Raw genomic sequence first — 19,019 nt, forward strand, 5'->3', positions numbered from 1 at the left:
TTTTGCAAGGTCTAATTCTGTAAGGAAATCTTTGTATTATTTACCACAGCACGATGCCATCACCAACTGCCTGAAAGAGGTCATCGGTTTCTGGATTCATTGGGAGAACATGCTTGCAGTCAGGATCATTCTCAAGGGCTTTATTAATCCAGTTGACAAAGGCATACTTTTCTTCTTCTGCAAATATAATGGTAAGTAAAAGTACATGAGTTTGCAACTTAAAATGTCTATGCTTATTTTAGAAATAAAAGTTAAAGTATGGGAAAGATAATGTTTCATATATTTAATCAGAACTAAAAAGTGGCCATCTTGTGGATGATGTAGTATGGATCTACCAAACCCCAAAGTAACTCTGGAGGAGGTTTAACCTCCAGGCTCTTTGCCAACTGTCTATTACACTTCAAGGAGTAATATTCCATCTTTTCAGCTGGCCTTCTCCACTGGTTCATGGGAGCGTAAGTAGGACTGCCTGGAAGTGGGTCTGGGGGAGTTTATGCACCAGGGCTAAGGACAGACATTACACACAAACCAATTTAAGTGACCAGAAACTGGTTTAAACTTGGAACAGAACAGATATTCAGTGCACATAAACCAGTTTGAAAATGGCTGAAACCAGTTTGAGATAAACCTGGTTGAGTGTAGTATCCAACTTAACTGATTTGACTCAAACTGGTTTATGCAATGTCTGTCCCAGACCCCTTGCTGGTTTAAGATAAACCAGACTCACCCAGCATCCTGACATGCTCTTTGGGCTGGTGGGGCTCTCTGCTCCACAGCAGGGCTGGCCCCTCCCCTCTGCTCCCTCTCTGGAGCTCCAGCAGAGACTGAAGGTGTCTGCCTGTCTTCTCCCTGCCAAGCTCTGCCCTACACCTTTCAGCATTAGCTAGCAGACCACATGAAGACTACAACAAAGGCAGACGGGCGTTTTGGAGCTAATCAACAGGGAGCTGCTAAAGTCCTTCTTTGGAAAAGCTGTTTAAGAAGTGAACTAATGGAGAAAGGCTTTGTTTTCTTAATGGGTTGATAAACACTGAGTTAGGAGTGATAAACATTCCCTGCTGGGCTTCTCGAGAGGGGTGGGGGAGCATCAGAGTGTCCTGCCAGGGCCTGGCCATACCCCTCTTGGCTCAGCCTTGTAGAAGGGAAAGCAGGGCTGCTGTAGCATCCCCCCCACCAAGCTTCTAGCCTGAGCCACTGAAGGCATGTACCTGCATTACTGGAATAAAAAGGGAATGTCTAGCCACCTCCAAATCGGTTCAAGCTTTGCAGGTTAGACTAACCTGTGAAGATTGAATCAATTCAGACTTTTTGAATGTCTGTCCCTAGCCCAGAAGACCCTAGGAGTGGCAGTTGCAACCCCCTGGCAGTTACAGTCCTTCCTGCTTAAGTGAGATAACTTAGCAGAAGACTCCTTCATTCTCTCTTCCACATAAACCAAAAGCAAAGGAACCAGGAATCACCTGGTCCTATGAAAGTTGCAAACAAACAAAGAAATAGTAAAAATATTTGAATATTTGCAAAGAAATTCTCCTACCACTGACGACAGTGACAGTGTAACCCACAGTGAGTCAATAAGAAATGCTAAGCCTGGCGGACTGTCTGAACTCCTAGTCCTCTTGGAAGCTTAGGAGTCCACCAGGCCTGCATATTAAGTGCCTCCATATATCAGGATCTAGAGCACTCAGAGAGATGTCCAGTAAAATCCACAAAACACACTGGCAGCAGTATTGAGCTCAGTTTAATCCACAGCACCCCCATTCACTGTACGACCTGGGGAGGAGGGGACAGGAAAGGGAGGACACATTATGTTTATAGCATTTGCTCAGGAACTATGTTGTCGCAATGTTGGCTACTCTGGAGTAAAGGTAGGCAATGGCAGCAAACACTAGTATAACTATCTCTGGTGTAAATGTACTTCTGACTTCCTCTTAAGCAAATGCTCTGTGTTGTGTATCCACTCCACTTTTCTTCTGGAGTAGTTGGAGAATGCTCCAGAGTAAAGGTGTCACATTTCTGTGTCTTTTGGTATATAAACTGATTTGATGATTAAAAGAATATTTTGTATCTAGCTATAAGACCCATTTTCAAAGATATCACAAACACAAAAGAGCCAAAACCTAAATCCTAGTCCTGAAGATGCAGGGTTATTGGTTGTAGACATGTTGGTCTAAGGACATAGGCAGGCAAGGTTCTTTGGGTAGATGTGACATTTTTTATTAGACCAACTGAGTAGTTGGGAAAAGGTTCTTTGCAAGCTTTTGGGCACAAGCACCCTTCTTCAGGCATTGGGAGATTCTGCTGTTGTTCTGAGATCTCCAAGATAGGAAGATATCTAAGATAAGAAGATACAATTTTCATTTCTAAATCACTTCAGTGCCTTCAAAACTTCTATCCTGGAGCCTGAAGCAGTTTTAACGGACACAGAAACATCCCCCACCTTCAAAATCAAGACTTCCTCTTGACATGAAAATTTCAGTGCTTATCAAAATGCATCTAGCACTTCCCCACATTGATCCTATCCTTATTAGAGCTGAATGATTATTTAAAACAGGAGAGACAGCATTCTGCCAAGATGCTGCTCTTATGCGTCCTCAGCTTTATTACATATTGCGTTATGTACGTATAATCCAAGTCACCCACATTGTTACTGCAGTTCTATATAACCAAAGCTGCAGTTTTTTACCCAAGTAAATTATGAAATGATTTCCAAGAGACCATCAAGTTTTAAGTACTATCAATATGACCTGACTGTACATACCTGAGTAAGAATGTTGTGTTCCAACACTGGACTGTTCTGAAGTTCCACCAATAGCACAAATCCCCTCCTTTTTATTGATTGCTTTTCTGAATGTTTTAGCAACATCTGAACTCTTCAGGCCATGGACAATCTTTGAATACACAAGTTTATTTTAAAATGTGAAGCTTATAATAAGACAATGAGACCTGTAAAATGGTAAGCTTTCAGGTGATAAATTCCTTGAGACAGGGAACATGTTTTTTTCTATGTTTTGAACAGAGGTGAGCAAAGCGAATAAATAATCTGGATTACTTTTAATAATTGCTCCAGTGGGATTTTGCACAGAGGCAAGAATTTACTTTTATGGCTGATCTTGCAAAAGTGGGAAAGCTTTTTCTGTTTTCAAAGCAGCAAAGTAAAGGGTATCTAATTCATAGAAAAAAAAGCCAAATAGTATTAGGACAATACAGGCTTTGTAATTTGGAGATGAGATTTAAATAATTTAGGTTTTTCATAGAGGTGAGTGAAAATCTGGGTTTCCTTCCGGAAGAAAATTCTGATACTTTGATATTTGTTTCCGGCCAAATAATTTCTTCAAATAACATGTTCAACCTGGAAAAGCTGAAATGTTAAAATGAACTTTCAACCAAAGAAGCACATTTTGACATTTATGAATCAAGACATTTCATTTCTATGTGCTGAACCAGGTCAAAGCCTTTTAAGTCAACATTCAGCCGCAGCTAAATAACGTGTCGTGCTGCACTGTGAAAGTTGTAGTTTGCTTGCCTCATGTTCTCATCCTTCCGGATGATGTGGGCTCCCTTGTAAAGCTACAGTTAGCATGATGCACTGCAGTCTTCAAATGACGATACAAAGATCACGCTGCAACTTGAGAGATGTTATCTGGCCAAAAACCAGGAGCATAGGATGGAATGGCAGCAGGGTATATTTCAACTACAGCTCTCAGAAAGCACCATGGCACCTTTATGCTGATGCAGGTTAATGTTAAAGCAATTCTGAATGTGCGCTTTTGGTTCCATTCACCAAATCAAACTGTTTTGATTTGGGTCAAGCAGACCCAGAATTAAATATTTTATTTCAATTTCCTTGATGGAATAATAATCAACAGGGATCCTGGTTTTCTCTGATTTAAAAACCAAACCAAACCAAACACCAATTTTTGGTTTAAATCCACATTTTCCATGTTTAAAATGAAACACCACTAATATTTATATATATATTAGTGGTGTTTCATTTTAATCGTAGAAAATGTGGATTTTGGGTTACTTTTTTAAAAACTAAAAATGGGAATTTTTTTTATCAGAAAACCAGGATCCCTGAAAATAAATCAATAAAATCATAACTTTACCATAGAAAATGCCAATTTTGTGGAGATGGTGTATTTTGTCAGTCATTTTGACAGATAATCCCTGATCAGTTGTCATTTTGAAGGTGAGGCTTACGGGTTTTTTCCCATTTCTTTTTATAGGACAGTCTGTGAGATAACATTGTATTCATAACATTGTACCTACTGAAATAAATTCATCAAAAGTAATCTTGACATCTTGGTCTGCTGCAAGCTTCTCCTGAAGGATTTCTCTCACTCTATATCCTGGCAGGGGGAAATTAGCTGCTTTAAACAGTTCTGTTAACTCGTTAGCTTGGATGAAGCCATTCCCATGAAGATCTGTACAGGACAAAAGAGTTGCTTAGATTTTACAGCAGTTTAATGTTAATTTTCAACATGTGCAGTGACTTTTCCATCAAAACAATGACACTATAGTGAAAATTAAACAGAAAAGGTAAGTACTTGTGTCTTGGTTAGAGATATAGTTTTACATTAGCAGTGCAAATGAAAGAATATACGGTATTTACTCAGATATAAGATGAGGTTTCCCCCACCGCAGTCAACATTGGGGGAAAAAACCCTCATCTTATATTAGCATACAAGGAAACCTCATTAAATACATTGTCTATCATTAAACTGCTGCTAAAGGCAGCATGTGCTCACTAATGGAATCTGAATGGAAATAAAGTTGATTAAATGCAGCCAACACTGAGCAAGATTATAAAATACATGGCCCACATGAGGCAAATATACTCACGGTAACTCCATGTGTGTGTTGGGGGGGGTATGTGTGCACATGTGTGTGGCCTTTCAAAAAATAGGCAGTGGCTCCTCCAGGAGGGAACTGGCACCAGGCCTGAAGGTACTGCAATACCAGTGCTGAGCTACTGGGGCTAGGGACAGATATTACACATAAACCAGTTTAAGTGATCAGAAACTGGTTTAAATCTGTAACAGAACAGATGTTCAGTTCACATAAACCAGTATGAAAATGGTTGAAACCAGTTTGAGATAAACCTGGTTGAATGTAGTATCTGACTTAACTAATTTGGGTCAAACCAGTTTATGCAATATCTGTCCCAGACCCCTTGCTGGTTTAAGATAAATCAGACTCCCCCAGCATGCCAGCATGCTTCTGGGCTGGGCAGGGCTCTCTGCTCCACAGCAGGGCTGGCCCCTCCCCTCTGCTCCCTGGCTGCAGCTTCTGCAGTCTCTGCAGGCATCTGCCTGGCTTCTGCTCCCCACTCCTCCCCTCCCCATTATCTGCTAAGCAGGCATTTCCTCATCCCTCACAGACACCTCTCAGCATTAGGTAGTAAACCACATGCTGGCTACTTCCAAGCTGTGGCACATGGGACAAAGGCAGAATCAACAGGTATCTGGTAATGTCCTTCTGTTGTTTTCTTAACGGGCTGATAAACACTGAGCTATCACTCAGTGCCACCCCCCTCAGCTTAGGTCTATGTAAGGGAAGGGTGGGCTGCTTTAGTGCCCCCCAACTTCTAGCCTGAGCTACTGTTAGAATGTGCCTGCATTTCTGGAATGAAAAGGGAATGTCTATCCACCTCCAAATCAATTCAGGCTCAGGCTTTTTGAATGTTTGTCCCTAACATGGGTCACAATGGTGTGAAATGCTACTATCTCTGCTGGGGCCCAACCCAGGGACCTATAAGGTAATTCACGAGCCTTTCATCTTTAGACTACTGTTATCTCGGCCTTTTGGCTAAGATCAAGTGAGACTGGGGACATCTGAACCCCAAGGCCTCCAGGGTGCTTGCTTGGATTTGTGGAGTATCTGAAGCCCCAGACTGATGGGTCTGGGAAGAAGGATACTTGCCTGGTGGTAGAGCCACACAGACTTGATGACTGAGTTCTCCTCAGTCGATTTTTTAAACTTGATTATTGGGCTTTGCACAATTGAATTTGGAACTGATCTATCCCTTGACATTTTATATATATATATACATATATATATGTGTGTGTGTGTACACACACACACACACACACACACACAATTTCAAAGGCCAAATATATATATAATAATCTGTACTATGTACAAGTAACTACAGAATTGCTGCCGAAAAATGTATCTGTGGAGTACCTGTGCGAAAACTTGCAGCAGTTTCAAAAGAGATAAACTGCATCAATTCTGGATGATCTAAGTCTATGGGTACCCTATATGCAAATTACTACAGGTATGTTTATTTGTAGGTGGGGGTGGCAGAGGGCAAAGGGGCTACTTGACCCTCCAGAGTTATATGCTCTGCTGTAGCAGTGAAAGGGGGATAAATTCATGCTGAACCTCCAATTCTACACCTGGAAAATTATAACAAATGTATACATTTTCCATATATATAATCTAATTATTGGGAGTCATCTTATATTCACAGTCATCTTATATTTGAGTAAATATGGTATATTAAACTCACAGTATTTTCAGTAAATACATTTACTTTTCATTTATTGTATTATTTTATTAAGATCTGAAATGTGAGTGTGAGTTCTGAGGAGATAATATGGTCCATGGGAATAATTCTTAAAAGGGCAGAGATGCAATGATACTGGCATGTAAGTGACTCTCTCCTACATGTCGTTTCTGATTAATTCTATCTCAGTGAGTCTAAATAATTATAACTTACATGCTAAAAAGCTGGAAAATAGGGGATAGCAAGAGAGAGAAATTAGATCATAGTTAAGGGCCTGTGATGGCCACTACCATCGCTTATCGCTTTCCCAGAGATGCATAGAACTTCATAGGGCCAAACCTACAAAGAATTCAAAAACTGTGCGCATATATGGGATGCTGCTAACTCTGATAGTCCTACTCAGTCAGTGTCACAATACATCTGTTTCATAGTATGTCACTGACATTGCCATCATTTTAGAACAGTCTTTTCTTCCCTTTTGGTGTGTAAACCCCACCAGAAATAAATCAGAAAACTTACAATTTCACTGCCCCTATAGGGGACGCTGCGAAACTAACACAAAGTACTACCAAGTGCAAAAAATAACTAAAAGAATAAAAACGGAGCACATTAGTGGTATTTCTACCATCTTTTTCAGGGATGGTAACTCTGCATGTTATTTGTAACAATAGTAGGCAAACAAACAGAGGTCATGGAAACTCCATCCTTGAAGGTTTTCAAAATCTAGCTAGACAAAGCTTTGGCTGGGATAATCTAGTTGGGGATGGTTCTGCTTTGAGCAAGGGGTTGGACTAGATGACCTCCTGAGGTCCCTTCCAACCCTAACTTTATATGATTCTATGATTCTAACAGAGAAGTATGCTTCCCATCCCTCTGCCCCCCCACCATACTACCTTATTTTATTAATTCCCATTTTTTCTAGAGACATTGACAGGATTTTTATACACACCAGTGTTTGGCCACTAGTAGCCCGGCCCAGAAAATTGCTTAAGTCTAATGAATTTATAAATGAGATGTTCATTGTACCAAGGTCTGTTTGGATCTGTAAGGGATTTCTTAGTGAAGAGCTTATTCTGAAAGCAGAGTATTTGGATTTCATGGTTTTGATATAGAAAAAAAATTAGTTCTTCTATAGTTTGTATTAAACCATCCTGTATTCTCCGTGTATAAAGTGTCCTAAATTGTGCTTTGTAGATTTTCTGGGTGGTGAGCTGGAAATTGAGCCTGCCATCTGCAATATATAGCAAAAGAATCTAAAATTCAAGCTTTCTTTTATAAAGAGAAGTATAGAATAAATAGGGCATTGCTGAAGGTGCTGTTAATTAATTTCTTATGACTGAAATAGAAAGAGAAGCCAGGATCTGAACTTAGAGAAACTAAAAGAAGCAATGAGTGACTGGCTTGTGGGCAATAGAAAGGCATATTCTTGGAATTTAGAGAGAAAGAGATTGGATCTGTGTAAGCACTGAAAAGTAAACTGGGCCCCTGAAAGGTTAAAAAATGGCAGACTGAATTCAAAATTTGAGCTAAAGCCCAAAAGGAGTGTGCATTTGAGATACTAATTTTGTGTATTGTTTCATTCCCTCCTGAGTCAATATGCCATGTTAAACAAGAAAACCCTTTATTGCCTTTTGAGTAATTTATCTTGAATAAATAAAGTTTGTAGGGAAATGGTTTTAAATATTTCATGCTTTGGTTTTAGAAAAGGCTCAAATTATTTCATACAATTTAGTCTTAACAGTCAAGTATCCTCTTCCAGCAAAGGGATGCCAGTGCTGTACTTAGAGAAAAAGCATACAGTGGTTTTATATTAAAAGCTCTGCTATTGTATAAGGTTTACTATGATGTTGTACAATCACACTTAAGTGTGGGGCATTACACTGAAGCTACTCAGTACAGTAGGATGCAATATAATATAATCTTCTGTAATGCCTCTTATGCTAAATGTACTCACCAATTTTGCAGAAAGCCTCTCTTAACTCTGTCATCTCCTCCTCTGAGATGTGACTTGATGCCATCTTTACTTCTTTGAATGACCAGCCTGCTAAAAGACATATATTATTATTTGATGCTTTTCTCTTTTTAATCACTAGGGGTTCCATGTAATTTTACCTCAAAATTGGAAACAGCACAATAGCACAAGGTCAGTGAACCATTCCTTATTGCTTACAACAGCTTCTTTCTGTGTGAAGTCAGTCTTTTTATTTTTAATTTCATGTCTCAGGCTGAATCAGCCAATGACTTCCAAATTCTATTGGCTAAGTAGAGCTCAATTGTTCAAATCTGTGTGGTGCCACCACCGGCAAGAATCCTACCTCCCAAACTCTTCAGCCTGGAGTGTCAAATATTCCCAAATCCATGGCAGGCATCCTACATGCAAACGCCAAGCCCAGAGGCCTGGAGTTCAAATGCCCACTAGTTTCACTTGCCCCTAGCCAAAAGGCCAAAGGAACAAGCTAGAGGGAAAACTTGAGAGCAATTCCATCACTGTAAATTGTGTACCCTAGATCCTCACATTTGGAGGCATTTGTAGACTCTTGCAGGGGTCAGTCTGCCCATAGTGCAAGGGATGGCCGTCACAGAGCTACACTGAGTCATTCAAGACCAAGAAGAAGGGTATTTCCCCTTCCAAGTAAGTAAAATCACCTGGGCTGAAAACCACCTTATGGTATCTCCCCTGCCAGTCAGTCATGCAACTAAGAGAAGACTTTCTGTATGTAATTCCCCTTGATTAATGCTGTTTTGCCAAACCCTGTTCCAGATGCTTCTCTAGGCTGGTGAGTATTTATGATACTAACCTAAGAGCTAAATCCTGCCCCTACTTAACCTAGCTAACCTGTGAATGGTACGCAACAGAGTGACAGAAAAGAATAATGCTGGACACTTGGTAATTCCCAAAGCTGCCTTGCAAGTGCAGGTCAAGGTGACTCAGATATTTGAAAGAAAACACATGATTGAATTCACTTTGCTGCTGCTCCGGTGGGGAACAGCTTCTTTACCTAATGAATATACCCATCATATAGCATAGAAGCAGAGGGGCTGCCAGCTAGCAAAATGTGTCCTGAGGGGGTGAGGGTCACATGCAAGTGTAGCAGCAGGGACCCCATCAGCGCTTTCCTGAGTTCTAGGCTGGAATTGTGGCCCTGTTACTTCATGGGTGAACTCTGACAGCAAGCAATGTTTTGGTACCCTTTTCCCTCCTTAGCACACCCACGCAATGCAAAGAAGGCTTAGTTTTCAAACCCTATACTTTATTCCAACATCATTGGGAGGTTAGGATAGAGGGGGAAGGTTTAATTTCCCATCTGACAGGTAGTTGTCACATCTCTTTATTTATGACCGGAAAGTTCTAAGGGATCATATGCCACATTTTTTCCCAGTCTATGTCTGTCTTGTCTAGTTAGAACAGGAGTGGACAATTATTTTGGCTAGCAGTTAGGGAGCTTTAGTGAGCTGTTGCAGGCCAGATCAGCACCCCAACACCCCGCTGTGCCAGATCAGCATCCCTCTACTCCCTGACCTGCTCCCACTCCCAACAGCTCACCAAAATTCCCTAAGGGACCTTGTACTCAGCCAGGTAGATGGGATGGGGCTGTGGGCGGCAGGGAGTGGCATCTGGGTGCAGGACACCTGAGCAGGGCCAGGATTGTGGGGCAGTGACAGTATGGGGCCCAGACCCAGGGTAGAGCTGCAGTCTGTTCCCCACACACCTCTACCTGCGGAATTGGTGCCCATCACTGAGACTTGCAGGGAGAAGATTGCGGTTCTGCCTTGGGCCCCACTCTGCACAGTCACTACCCCAAGATCCCATCCCATGATCCTGGCCCCACCCACTCATCCTGCTCCCAGACACTGTTCCCCACCCACCCACAGCCCAACCCATCTGCCCGGTCATGCTCCGTGGCCACATGGGTCCTGCCTCCAGCAGTGGGTGCAGGGTAGACAGGCCAGGGTGCCTGAACAGCAGAGCCAGATCTAGCAGAGGCATCATCCAGAATGACTGCCACCACCAGACTGGCAGAAAGTGAGTCCAGCCACTGGAGGTGGTGGGACTGGCTGCATGTGCCACAGCCTGGGCTGCTCCCTATGCCTGGGCTGGGTGGAACCAAGGGACCTGCCACCAGCCAGACAGAATCCCTTGGAGGGCCAAATCTGGCCCACTGGTCTATTTTGCCCATTGCTGAGTTAGACTATAAATTATTCAGGGACAGTCAAATACCCCATGTCTCCCCATTCTTGATTGCTGTTTAAGCCGATAAAAACATGATTATTAAAAAACCAGAACAGGATAGAATGAAACAGAATACAGGCTTGAGTTTGAGGCCTTTGCAGGTGGATGCCAAAGTTACAATGTTCTTTAACAAAGCAATAAAAGGAAATTTAGAAAAACACTACTGCACATTTAAAAGCATCATTTCATTAGAGATACCCTAAGTGGAAAATCTGTACAAAGTTGTAAAAGCTGTCATGGTGGATTTGAAAAATGGAAGATTATGTATGACAAGTTTGCTAGAAATCCTTTAGTATGATAGTTACTGTGTATTTGAATTGCAGGTTTATTTTTAGTGCTTTCTTGAGTTTCTCTATTGATTTAGACAGTGACTAAGTGTGGTGTAGAAGAAAGGCTATTTATGGAGATGGATTAAAAATAGGCCAAAGACAATGAAATACAGGTAGTTTTTCCATCCATTCTGTCTCTACTGCATTGCCATTTATCTGCCTTAGTTCTGCTATTTTCAGATCAGTAGTAAAAGATGGCTTCATCAAGATAAAAAGCTGGGGCAGTTTGCTCACATTTTCCTGAAGCAACATCCACAAAGAAGCATAGCAAGAGATGGTAGCCTTTCTGGGTCAAAGTTTGTGTGCTTGTATTTCTATACTACCTAGTACAACAGGGTGTCTGACTTCTACTGTAACACTGTACATAATACTATTTATCATTATTACAATTAGTGACCTATGAGAGACAAAATCATAAAAAGATTTAGCTGGTCAGATCATTAATCTCTCTTCCAGTGTAGGATTATTCTGTTCAACCTAGATGTTTAATCAAACAATGCAACATGCAATATGACTTATAGTAAGATTATGCCATATATCAATAGAAAACAAAAACAACAATAATAGTACTTGTATCCTATAACAGTCCTATTACAAGCAGTTTTACAGTCATTTGGGTCAATTTACCACCCATGTAAGTTGTTCTCCTGAAGCAAAAATAACTGTACTTCCATATGCTGGGGAAGAATCTGATCGTTGAAGCAGAAAAACCTAATGACCAGTGATGGCACAAGTTTGCCTGTAATTTTGATTACACCCCTTTCAGATAAATACTATCAACCCCAATATATAGATATGAAAACCTAACACAGAAATTAAATGGCTTGTCTGAGAATACAACACCAATGTAAAGAGTGGGATTAGAGCTCCTAAGGGCTAGGGACATACATTCAAAAAACCTGAGCCTGAATTGATTCAATCTGTGCAGGTTAGTCTAACCTGGCTAGGTTGAACCAGGTTCCAACCGTACAGGCAATCTCTCTGGACTGAGCAAATTCAGGCATGTGCCTGCAGTGGCTCAGGCTGGAAGCCAGGGGGGGCTAGAGCAGCCCTTCCTTTCCTTGCAGAGCTGAGCTGAGGGGGTGTGGCCAGGTCCCAGCAGGAGGCTCTGATTAGGGAGGATGTAAGCCTGCCTGCCTGTAGTCCCAGGCTCTTCCCAACTGGCTGCTTAAGGGGTGGGAGTGTTGCCAGCCCCCAGGCCCCAGTTAGCACTGAGGCAAAGGGAGTGTGGGCTGTGCATGCATCTGTATCATCAATCTCTCTCCCTGCTTCTGTCTGCAGCAAACTGACAGGCAAGCAAGCTGAGGGTGAGAGGGAAGATAACAGTGTCACCCCTATCTCAGTGTTTATTGCCCCATTAATAAAACAGAGGGACATTACCTGTTGATTTTGCCTGTTGATTCAGCACGGACCCAGCATGTGGTCTACTAGCTAATACATAGATACCTCCTCTGTGAAGCAGAGGGGAGGGGAGAATTCCTGCTTAGCAAGGAGTGGTGGCAGAGGTGGGGAAGCAAACAGTTTTTAAACTGCTTTTCCAAGGAAGGACATTACCTGTTGAATAGCTCCAAAAAGCCTGTCTGCCTCTGTCATCTCCCACAGCACTGACTGTAGCCAGTGTGTGGTCTGCTAGCTAATGCTGAACTGTCTGTGAGGGACGAGGGAATGCCTGCTTAGCACAGAGCAAGGAGGGAATGGGGAGCAGAAGCCAGGCAGATGTCTGTAGAGACTGCCGAGCTCCAGTAGGGCAACAGAGGGGAGGGGCCAGCCCTGCTCTATGATGGTGGACCTGAGTCTGAGATGACAATTGGGCAGACAGATTATATGTTACCTGGGTCTGGGCTCCAGCCTTTTTATTTGTCCACTAAGGAGCATACACACCAGTATTGCAAAAGATCAGGTTGTGCAAATATATTCTTCCTTCCTTTGTAGCCACATCAGAATGTTGGTTTATGTGTGCATTTATTTTCTCATTCGCACTCTGTGTGCATAGAATGCTGACAAATTCATGCTGAAATAGCTTCTGTAAGACATTCTCCTCATTTCTGTGTTGGCCAAAATAATACATTACAAGAGGATAATTTATCTGCTTTTCAGTTGACGTCATCCCCAAAAGAACCAGCTATATCTCTGTTTTAAAAGATCTAATAACAAGTTATTTCCAACTGAGGACATAATGGAAGAACAGAAATAACAGTCTCAAAACGGAAATGCACTTTCTTACCACTAAATTGAGGCACAGAAGAACTGATACTTTTTCATTTCTTTTGATTTTAAAACCAGTTTGAAAAGCTGAAAAGAACTGTATCTCATAAGTTATTGTGTACTTCTTGGCAAAAAAAGTCTGCAGTCAAAGTGCAGTATAAGTAATGACAAGTAATACTGGTAAATAGTAAAGGCATTAAAAACCTGAGCAATTTTATGATTTGTATTAAAATAGTTACTTAAAATATCTTGTTTCATATAGTTGAAGCTTTATTTTAGGCAGTAAGTACAATGAAACTCTTTATTTATTGAGGTCCCTTCCATCCCAAATGTCTATGAAATCTATTAAATATATCCATACAGCAAAAGGTGAACTTTTATCTTGAAGTAAAATGGCAGATTTCTAGAGGCAGCCATTACCTTTCCTATGTGCATATTTTAAGAACCCATTTCAACCAGCAATGGGATAGTTGAAATTTCCATGCACATTTTGCCTGTTGGGGTTTATTATTAGCATCAGAATGAGGGAGAAGACTGGGTGAGTCCTTTGAATCACAGATACAGATATTCTCCTCGTATAGACACTTCTAAATGGTTTAGAAGCTAGAAGCTCAGCATTCATGCAAAACAGAACAAATAAAGCAGTAGAAAGAAGAAAAAAAAAACCTATTTGCCTCGATAATAAAACATCTCCCTTTCCTTTCACTTCTGTTTTCTTCTTTCACCAACAGTTCCCTCACCACATTCCACTCCTACCTCATGTTCTTTAAATCATCCTAATTCACATCCATCTAACTAATACTCTTCAGAAGGCCCCTGATTCTTAGGGTGACCATAATTATTTTAGGGAAATCCAGAATGGGAGGAAAGGTACCGGAGGCATGTGCACACACCCACATGCACACACACCCCTACTGGACCCCAAAGTTCCCAGGTTCCCACCAATCTGGGACATTTGCTTAAATTTTCTCCAACAGCCAAGATGCTGAGACAGTCTATGAAATCCGAGAGTGGCCCAGCCAATCTGGGACATATGGTCACCCTACTGATAGGACATTCTTCTCCTACAATACTTCACTCTAACAATGGAACATAACATACATTGTCTCCATGGCTGCTTCTGTATGTCTGTTGACTTAACTATCATCCCTATGCTCACACTTTCTATTCAGCTTAAATATCGTACTTGCATATTTTGTATGGAATAGAGGGTGTAGCATGTAAGCTTTTGGCCATTAGAAGTGCTAACTACTGAAATCAGTTTTACAAAAACTGTAGAAACCATTTTGTTCCTTTCTGTTTTGTTTAGTTTGGTTATTACATATGAGGAAAGCAAAAAAAGAGAAATTATTTAGTTGATCTCATCCTAAAAGAAGAATCAATGCCATAAACCACAAAAATGTGGCTTAAAGGTTCCTCAAAACAACTGAAACATCTTTAAAATCAACATCCTTAAAGCAGTAATGGAGAAAGGAAACCTATGTTGCAGATGTTTAGCAAAAAATATTTAACACAGTTACAGCATAGCCTAAAATATTCATTTTGCCTGCAGCCAATTCCAATTTTGATTGTAGCTACTGAGACGTGTAAAGACAGTGCATCAAATTACTTTGTACATTTATTTCAGTCCATGGAAATCAGAAATGACCACACTAAAATGACATAATCATCTCTGCTAGCAAGACAACCTGGCATTGCTTGTTAAGAGTATGAACAAGTCTTAGTTTCATAAACTTTCTGTATAAGACATTGTTTTTCAATATAAAATATGGGGGTCGGACTAGATGATCTGCTCAGGTCCCTTCCGACCCTAGAAACTAGAAACTATGAAACTATGAAATGTTTAAGGCCAAATCCCAAGTCCTAGTCTATGCTTGAGGAAACTGGTTTCATTCAGTAAAACTCCCCTGAGGTTACAGGGAAGGGAGTCCTCTTTCCCATTCAAAAGCCACAACACTACTGGGCTGTAGTACTAACTTCTGATCCCATAGGAAGTTTTGGCCAGTAGATGTACATGGCTGTAGACATGCTAATAATGTACTTGCACACCTTAAATCCATCAAATTAGTTTCCCATGGAGACAATCAATAAAGCATATCCTGTCAGAGTTGGGTGAATAATGTGCTTTTCAGGTTGGCAGGAAAACAGAAACATAAATGAAGAAAAAATCCCCGTGTTTCCGATCAACTCAAAACCAGTTTGCCTTGAACAAGTTTTATTTTTGAATAATTTAAACTTTCTCATCATTCTTTTTTTTTATTTTGATTACTTTTTAAATGAAAAAAATGAACGTTTTAATTTTTTGAAATGTAAAATGAAGCATTCTGTAATTAAACAAGTTGAAACAAAACACTTTGACTTTTCTGAAAATGTTTCCATTTTTGGTTTGGAGAAAGCCATTCTCCAAATCTGACATAAAGTTTCAAATAGTTTTTGTTAAACTTAGCATCTGATGAAGTGAGCTGTGGCTCATGAAAGCTTATGCATCTCTGATTGAGCACCTCTACCTGGCCTTTTGCCTTTCAGGGACATATTAAAGCCACACTGTTTTATCAGAAGTCCTTACAGATTTCAGCAGGGAGTTAGTTCTGCTTTAAAACGATGTGTGGTAGCCAGATGGCTGAAGTCATTAGCCCACTGAAGCAGAAATGAGTAACATGTTACAGTGCATAGTATCATATTTTGCATTATTTTCTGAAGATCTATAACTCTTTAGGACCCTAACCTGCAGTTGGACATTGCCTGGGACTCCTTTTGAATGTGAGTGGACAAGATTGTAAAAGTACATTGAAGAATCAAACACTGGGTCCAGTAAAAGAATGAATAACACTCCTACCCGTTTCCCTGAGTTGAATAGCATGGCATGTTCATTAGTCCTCTCAGCTGACCATAGTGAGGGGCTTTCACTGGGAAATAGTGCCACAAAGCCAAAGGCATGTTGAGAAAGGTGCAGAGTATCTTATGAGTAGGCAGCATCCCACCCAGATTACTGTGCAAGGCACCATGGATATCCTACTTCCCCCTGCAACCCTCAAAACTCCCATTGGTCAGAGTGTGGTTTGAGGCACTACTAACAGGGTACAGTCCGCAGGCCTACTGTGCACACACTCAGTTTCCACCTCTCTTACAAGCTCACTTTGTGTTCTCAGGAACAGGTTAATGTTACATCGGGCTGTAGAGTAAAATCTGTTTTTTGTTTTAATTTTTTGCTGACAACATGACAACTGAAACTCAGGACATGGGCCATTCCAGCCGATATCCAGCAGTAATATTATCCTCCTACAGGCTGTTAGGAGTTACTAGAACCCTTCAAGCAGAAGTTAGGACAGAGGAGGATCCTTCAACTATCCTGAAAGCACTGGAACTGGAAAAAGCTTCTCTTGAGAGCTCAGGTTTGACTTTGTCACATTAGGCACAAAGCTTACCTAATGTCTTTTAAGTTATTTTAGTTATTTAGTTAGTTAGATTTTAGTTTAGTTAGATTTTAGTGTCCCTGTGTTTACTTCCAAAATATGATCTTTATATCTTTCCAGGCAGTTACTGTTCATTAAATAAACAAAAGGTGCCTTTTGCTTGTTGTTCAAGCCCTGTTCACACCCTCCATACTTCTGCTTTTCTTTTTATCACCTCACCTATTCTGGCCTCTCTAATCCAATAGTACTTTCAGCAATGCATTCTTTGTCTGCCCAGTCACCTCTGCTGTCTCTCCCCTGATGGCTCTATCCACAAAAAATCCCCCTTGAAGATTCACTTCTGTGCTGTCTTTAAGAAATTAAGTGATCTAATCAACGACTTGCTTATCTATCTCCCTTAATTAATGAATAAACTGTTTGTTGGTGTGGAAGGAAGATGACAATAAGGACACTGGAACTACATCTGTGATTTAGCACGGGAGAATGGTGGAAAGGTTGATTTGTAGAAGGCTGGGGGGGAAGGAGGAAAAAGGAAGATAATAGCTATTGCTTTGAAGAAGGACAAGAAAAACAACAAAGACCATGTAAGTAAGGAGTCAGGTATCCAGGTTGCAGTCGTATTGGTCTAGACTAGAGGCAAAAGGAATCAGAACTGGTGGTAGAGGTTTTTTATTAGACCAACTAGATTTTTGCAAAACTGCCACACACCCATCACTACCCTGATAAGCCCTGCTTGCATGTTTCATTTCTTTTCCCTTCCCACCTTCTAGCCAGCATTTGTCATAAAGATTATACATTCTCCTGACCAAAGACTGTCTTTCCCCTTGTTTTGAAAGTGCTTCACACATTTTGGACACTACCACAATTGTTCATCCCCACAATAAAGGATAAATTCCTGATAATATCTATTACCAACACTTCAGTACTTTAAAAGATGACAGTCATGCTTCCAAACCCTCCCTCTCTCTCTCTGGAAACAATTTATTCTACATGTCCAGCCTCAAGTTTTCCTCTTTGTTATTTATAAAGTGCCTGGGTTTCATGCAGAATGACCAATGCTGAGCTAACTATTCTGTAACATGGGAGGGCAGGATTTAGCATGCTAAGTGAGGCTTGGTTTTTGATAATATTTTCTGCATATTGTATCAGGATTTCAGTGGGTTGTGCAGCTGTGTATGAAGTGGATAAGTAGATGAATTACTCATTGAGAATTCTGATGGCAAAGCACTTCTTAATTTGCCTGTGTCCCATCCCCTCACTGTACTAACATTTTTTCTAAAGTAAGCGCATTTTTTAACCAAAATGTAGTAGTACCTTCTATTTCCTTCAAAAGAGCTGTATTTAACTTTAACATTTTCATATTTCACCACTGAATTTTAAGCTCAGTTCCCCATTGTACTAGGGAGCTAGGTCTAAAATTCAGCAGCATGATAAAACATATTCAATTTTACACTGGTCTTCAGGAAGGAAAGAAGAAAGACTTGGTTTTGTTCCACTGGAACACTCAGAACTCTTACTTGATTTTAATAGAAATATTTTATTAAAAATGAATGCAAGAAGATGTCCCTTCTCCCCCCCCACCTTTCTTTTCTGTGCTATAGTTACCATTTCCTTTGACTTCAGAGTTTAGTAAGTAAATTGGACCATGGTAGCAAGGGCAGAGCTTTCTGTCACACAGCTCACCCTTGTGCAAAAATACTCATTTCACTCACACCCTTGTGCAGAAATACCCGCCTCACTCCACATACTCAGGAACTTCCCAACTTCAACTGGTTCATGTCTCTTTATTTGGTGCTTGCAACAGGTAGTGGGCAGACCTGCCGTTCTGTCACCACTGAGAGAAATTCCCATTAACATCAATGACCACTTGAGACTTAAAAGACTGCAAGATTTGGCCACTAGTTTTGTGTAACATAGTTTCATAGTTAGTAGGGTTGGAAGGGAACTGAGCAGATCATCGAGTCCGATCCCCTGCCAAGGCAGGAAAGAGTACTGGGGTCAAACGACCCCAGCAAGGTGTACATCTAGCCTCCTCTTAAAGGCCCCCAGAGTAGGACCCAGCACCACTTTGCTTGGAAGTTGGTTCCAGATCCTAGCTGCCCTGACAGTGAAGTAGTGCCTCTTGACATCTAGCCCAAATCTACCCTCTACCAGCTTGTGACCATTATTTCTTGTCACTCCTAGTAGTGCTTGAGGGAACAGGGACTCCCCCAATGCCTGCTGATCCCCTCTGACTAGTTTGTAACGGGCCACTAGATCCCCCCGCAGCCTTCTCTTGTGGAGGCTGAACAGGTTCAGGTCCCGTAGCCTCTCCTCATAGGGCCTGCCCT

The 19,019-nt window shown here is 41.0% G+C and overlaps 1 protein-coding gene across 1 annotated transcript in view; it reads right to left on the minus strand.

The window, feature by feature from the left end:
* The window catches only part of LCP1 (lymphocyte cytosolic protein 1), a 42,979-nt gene that overhangs the window by 21,963 nt on the left and 1,997 nt on the right, over positions 1-19,019 (minus strand). Inside the window, exons 2-5 of the mRNA XM_019529916.1 lie at positions 8,466-8,552; positions 4,270-4,424; positions 2,759-2,888; positions 45-177 (exon numbers count right to left, since the gene is read on the minus strand). Coding sequence (XP_019385461.1) covers positions 45-177; positions 2,759-2,888; positions 4,270-4,424; positions 8,466-8,529 — 482 coding nt within the window. The 5' untranslated portion in view covers positions 8,530-8,552. The remainder of the gene's footprint in view (positions 1-44; positions 178-2,758; positions 2,889-4,269; positions 4,425-8,465; positions 8,553-19,019) is intronic.

Source organism: Crocodylus porosus, unplaced genomic scaffold (assembly GCF_001723895.1).
Source record: "Crocodylus porosus isolate Cpor-Errol unplaced genomic scaffold, CroPor_comp1, whole genome shotgun sequence".
In the NCBI taxonomy this organism is placed as follows: Eukaryota; Metazoa; Chordata; order Crocodylia; family Crocodylidae; genus Crocodylus; species Crocodylus porosus.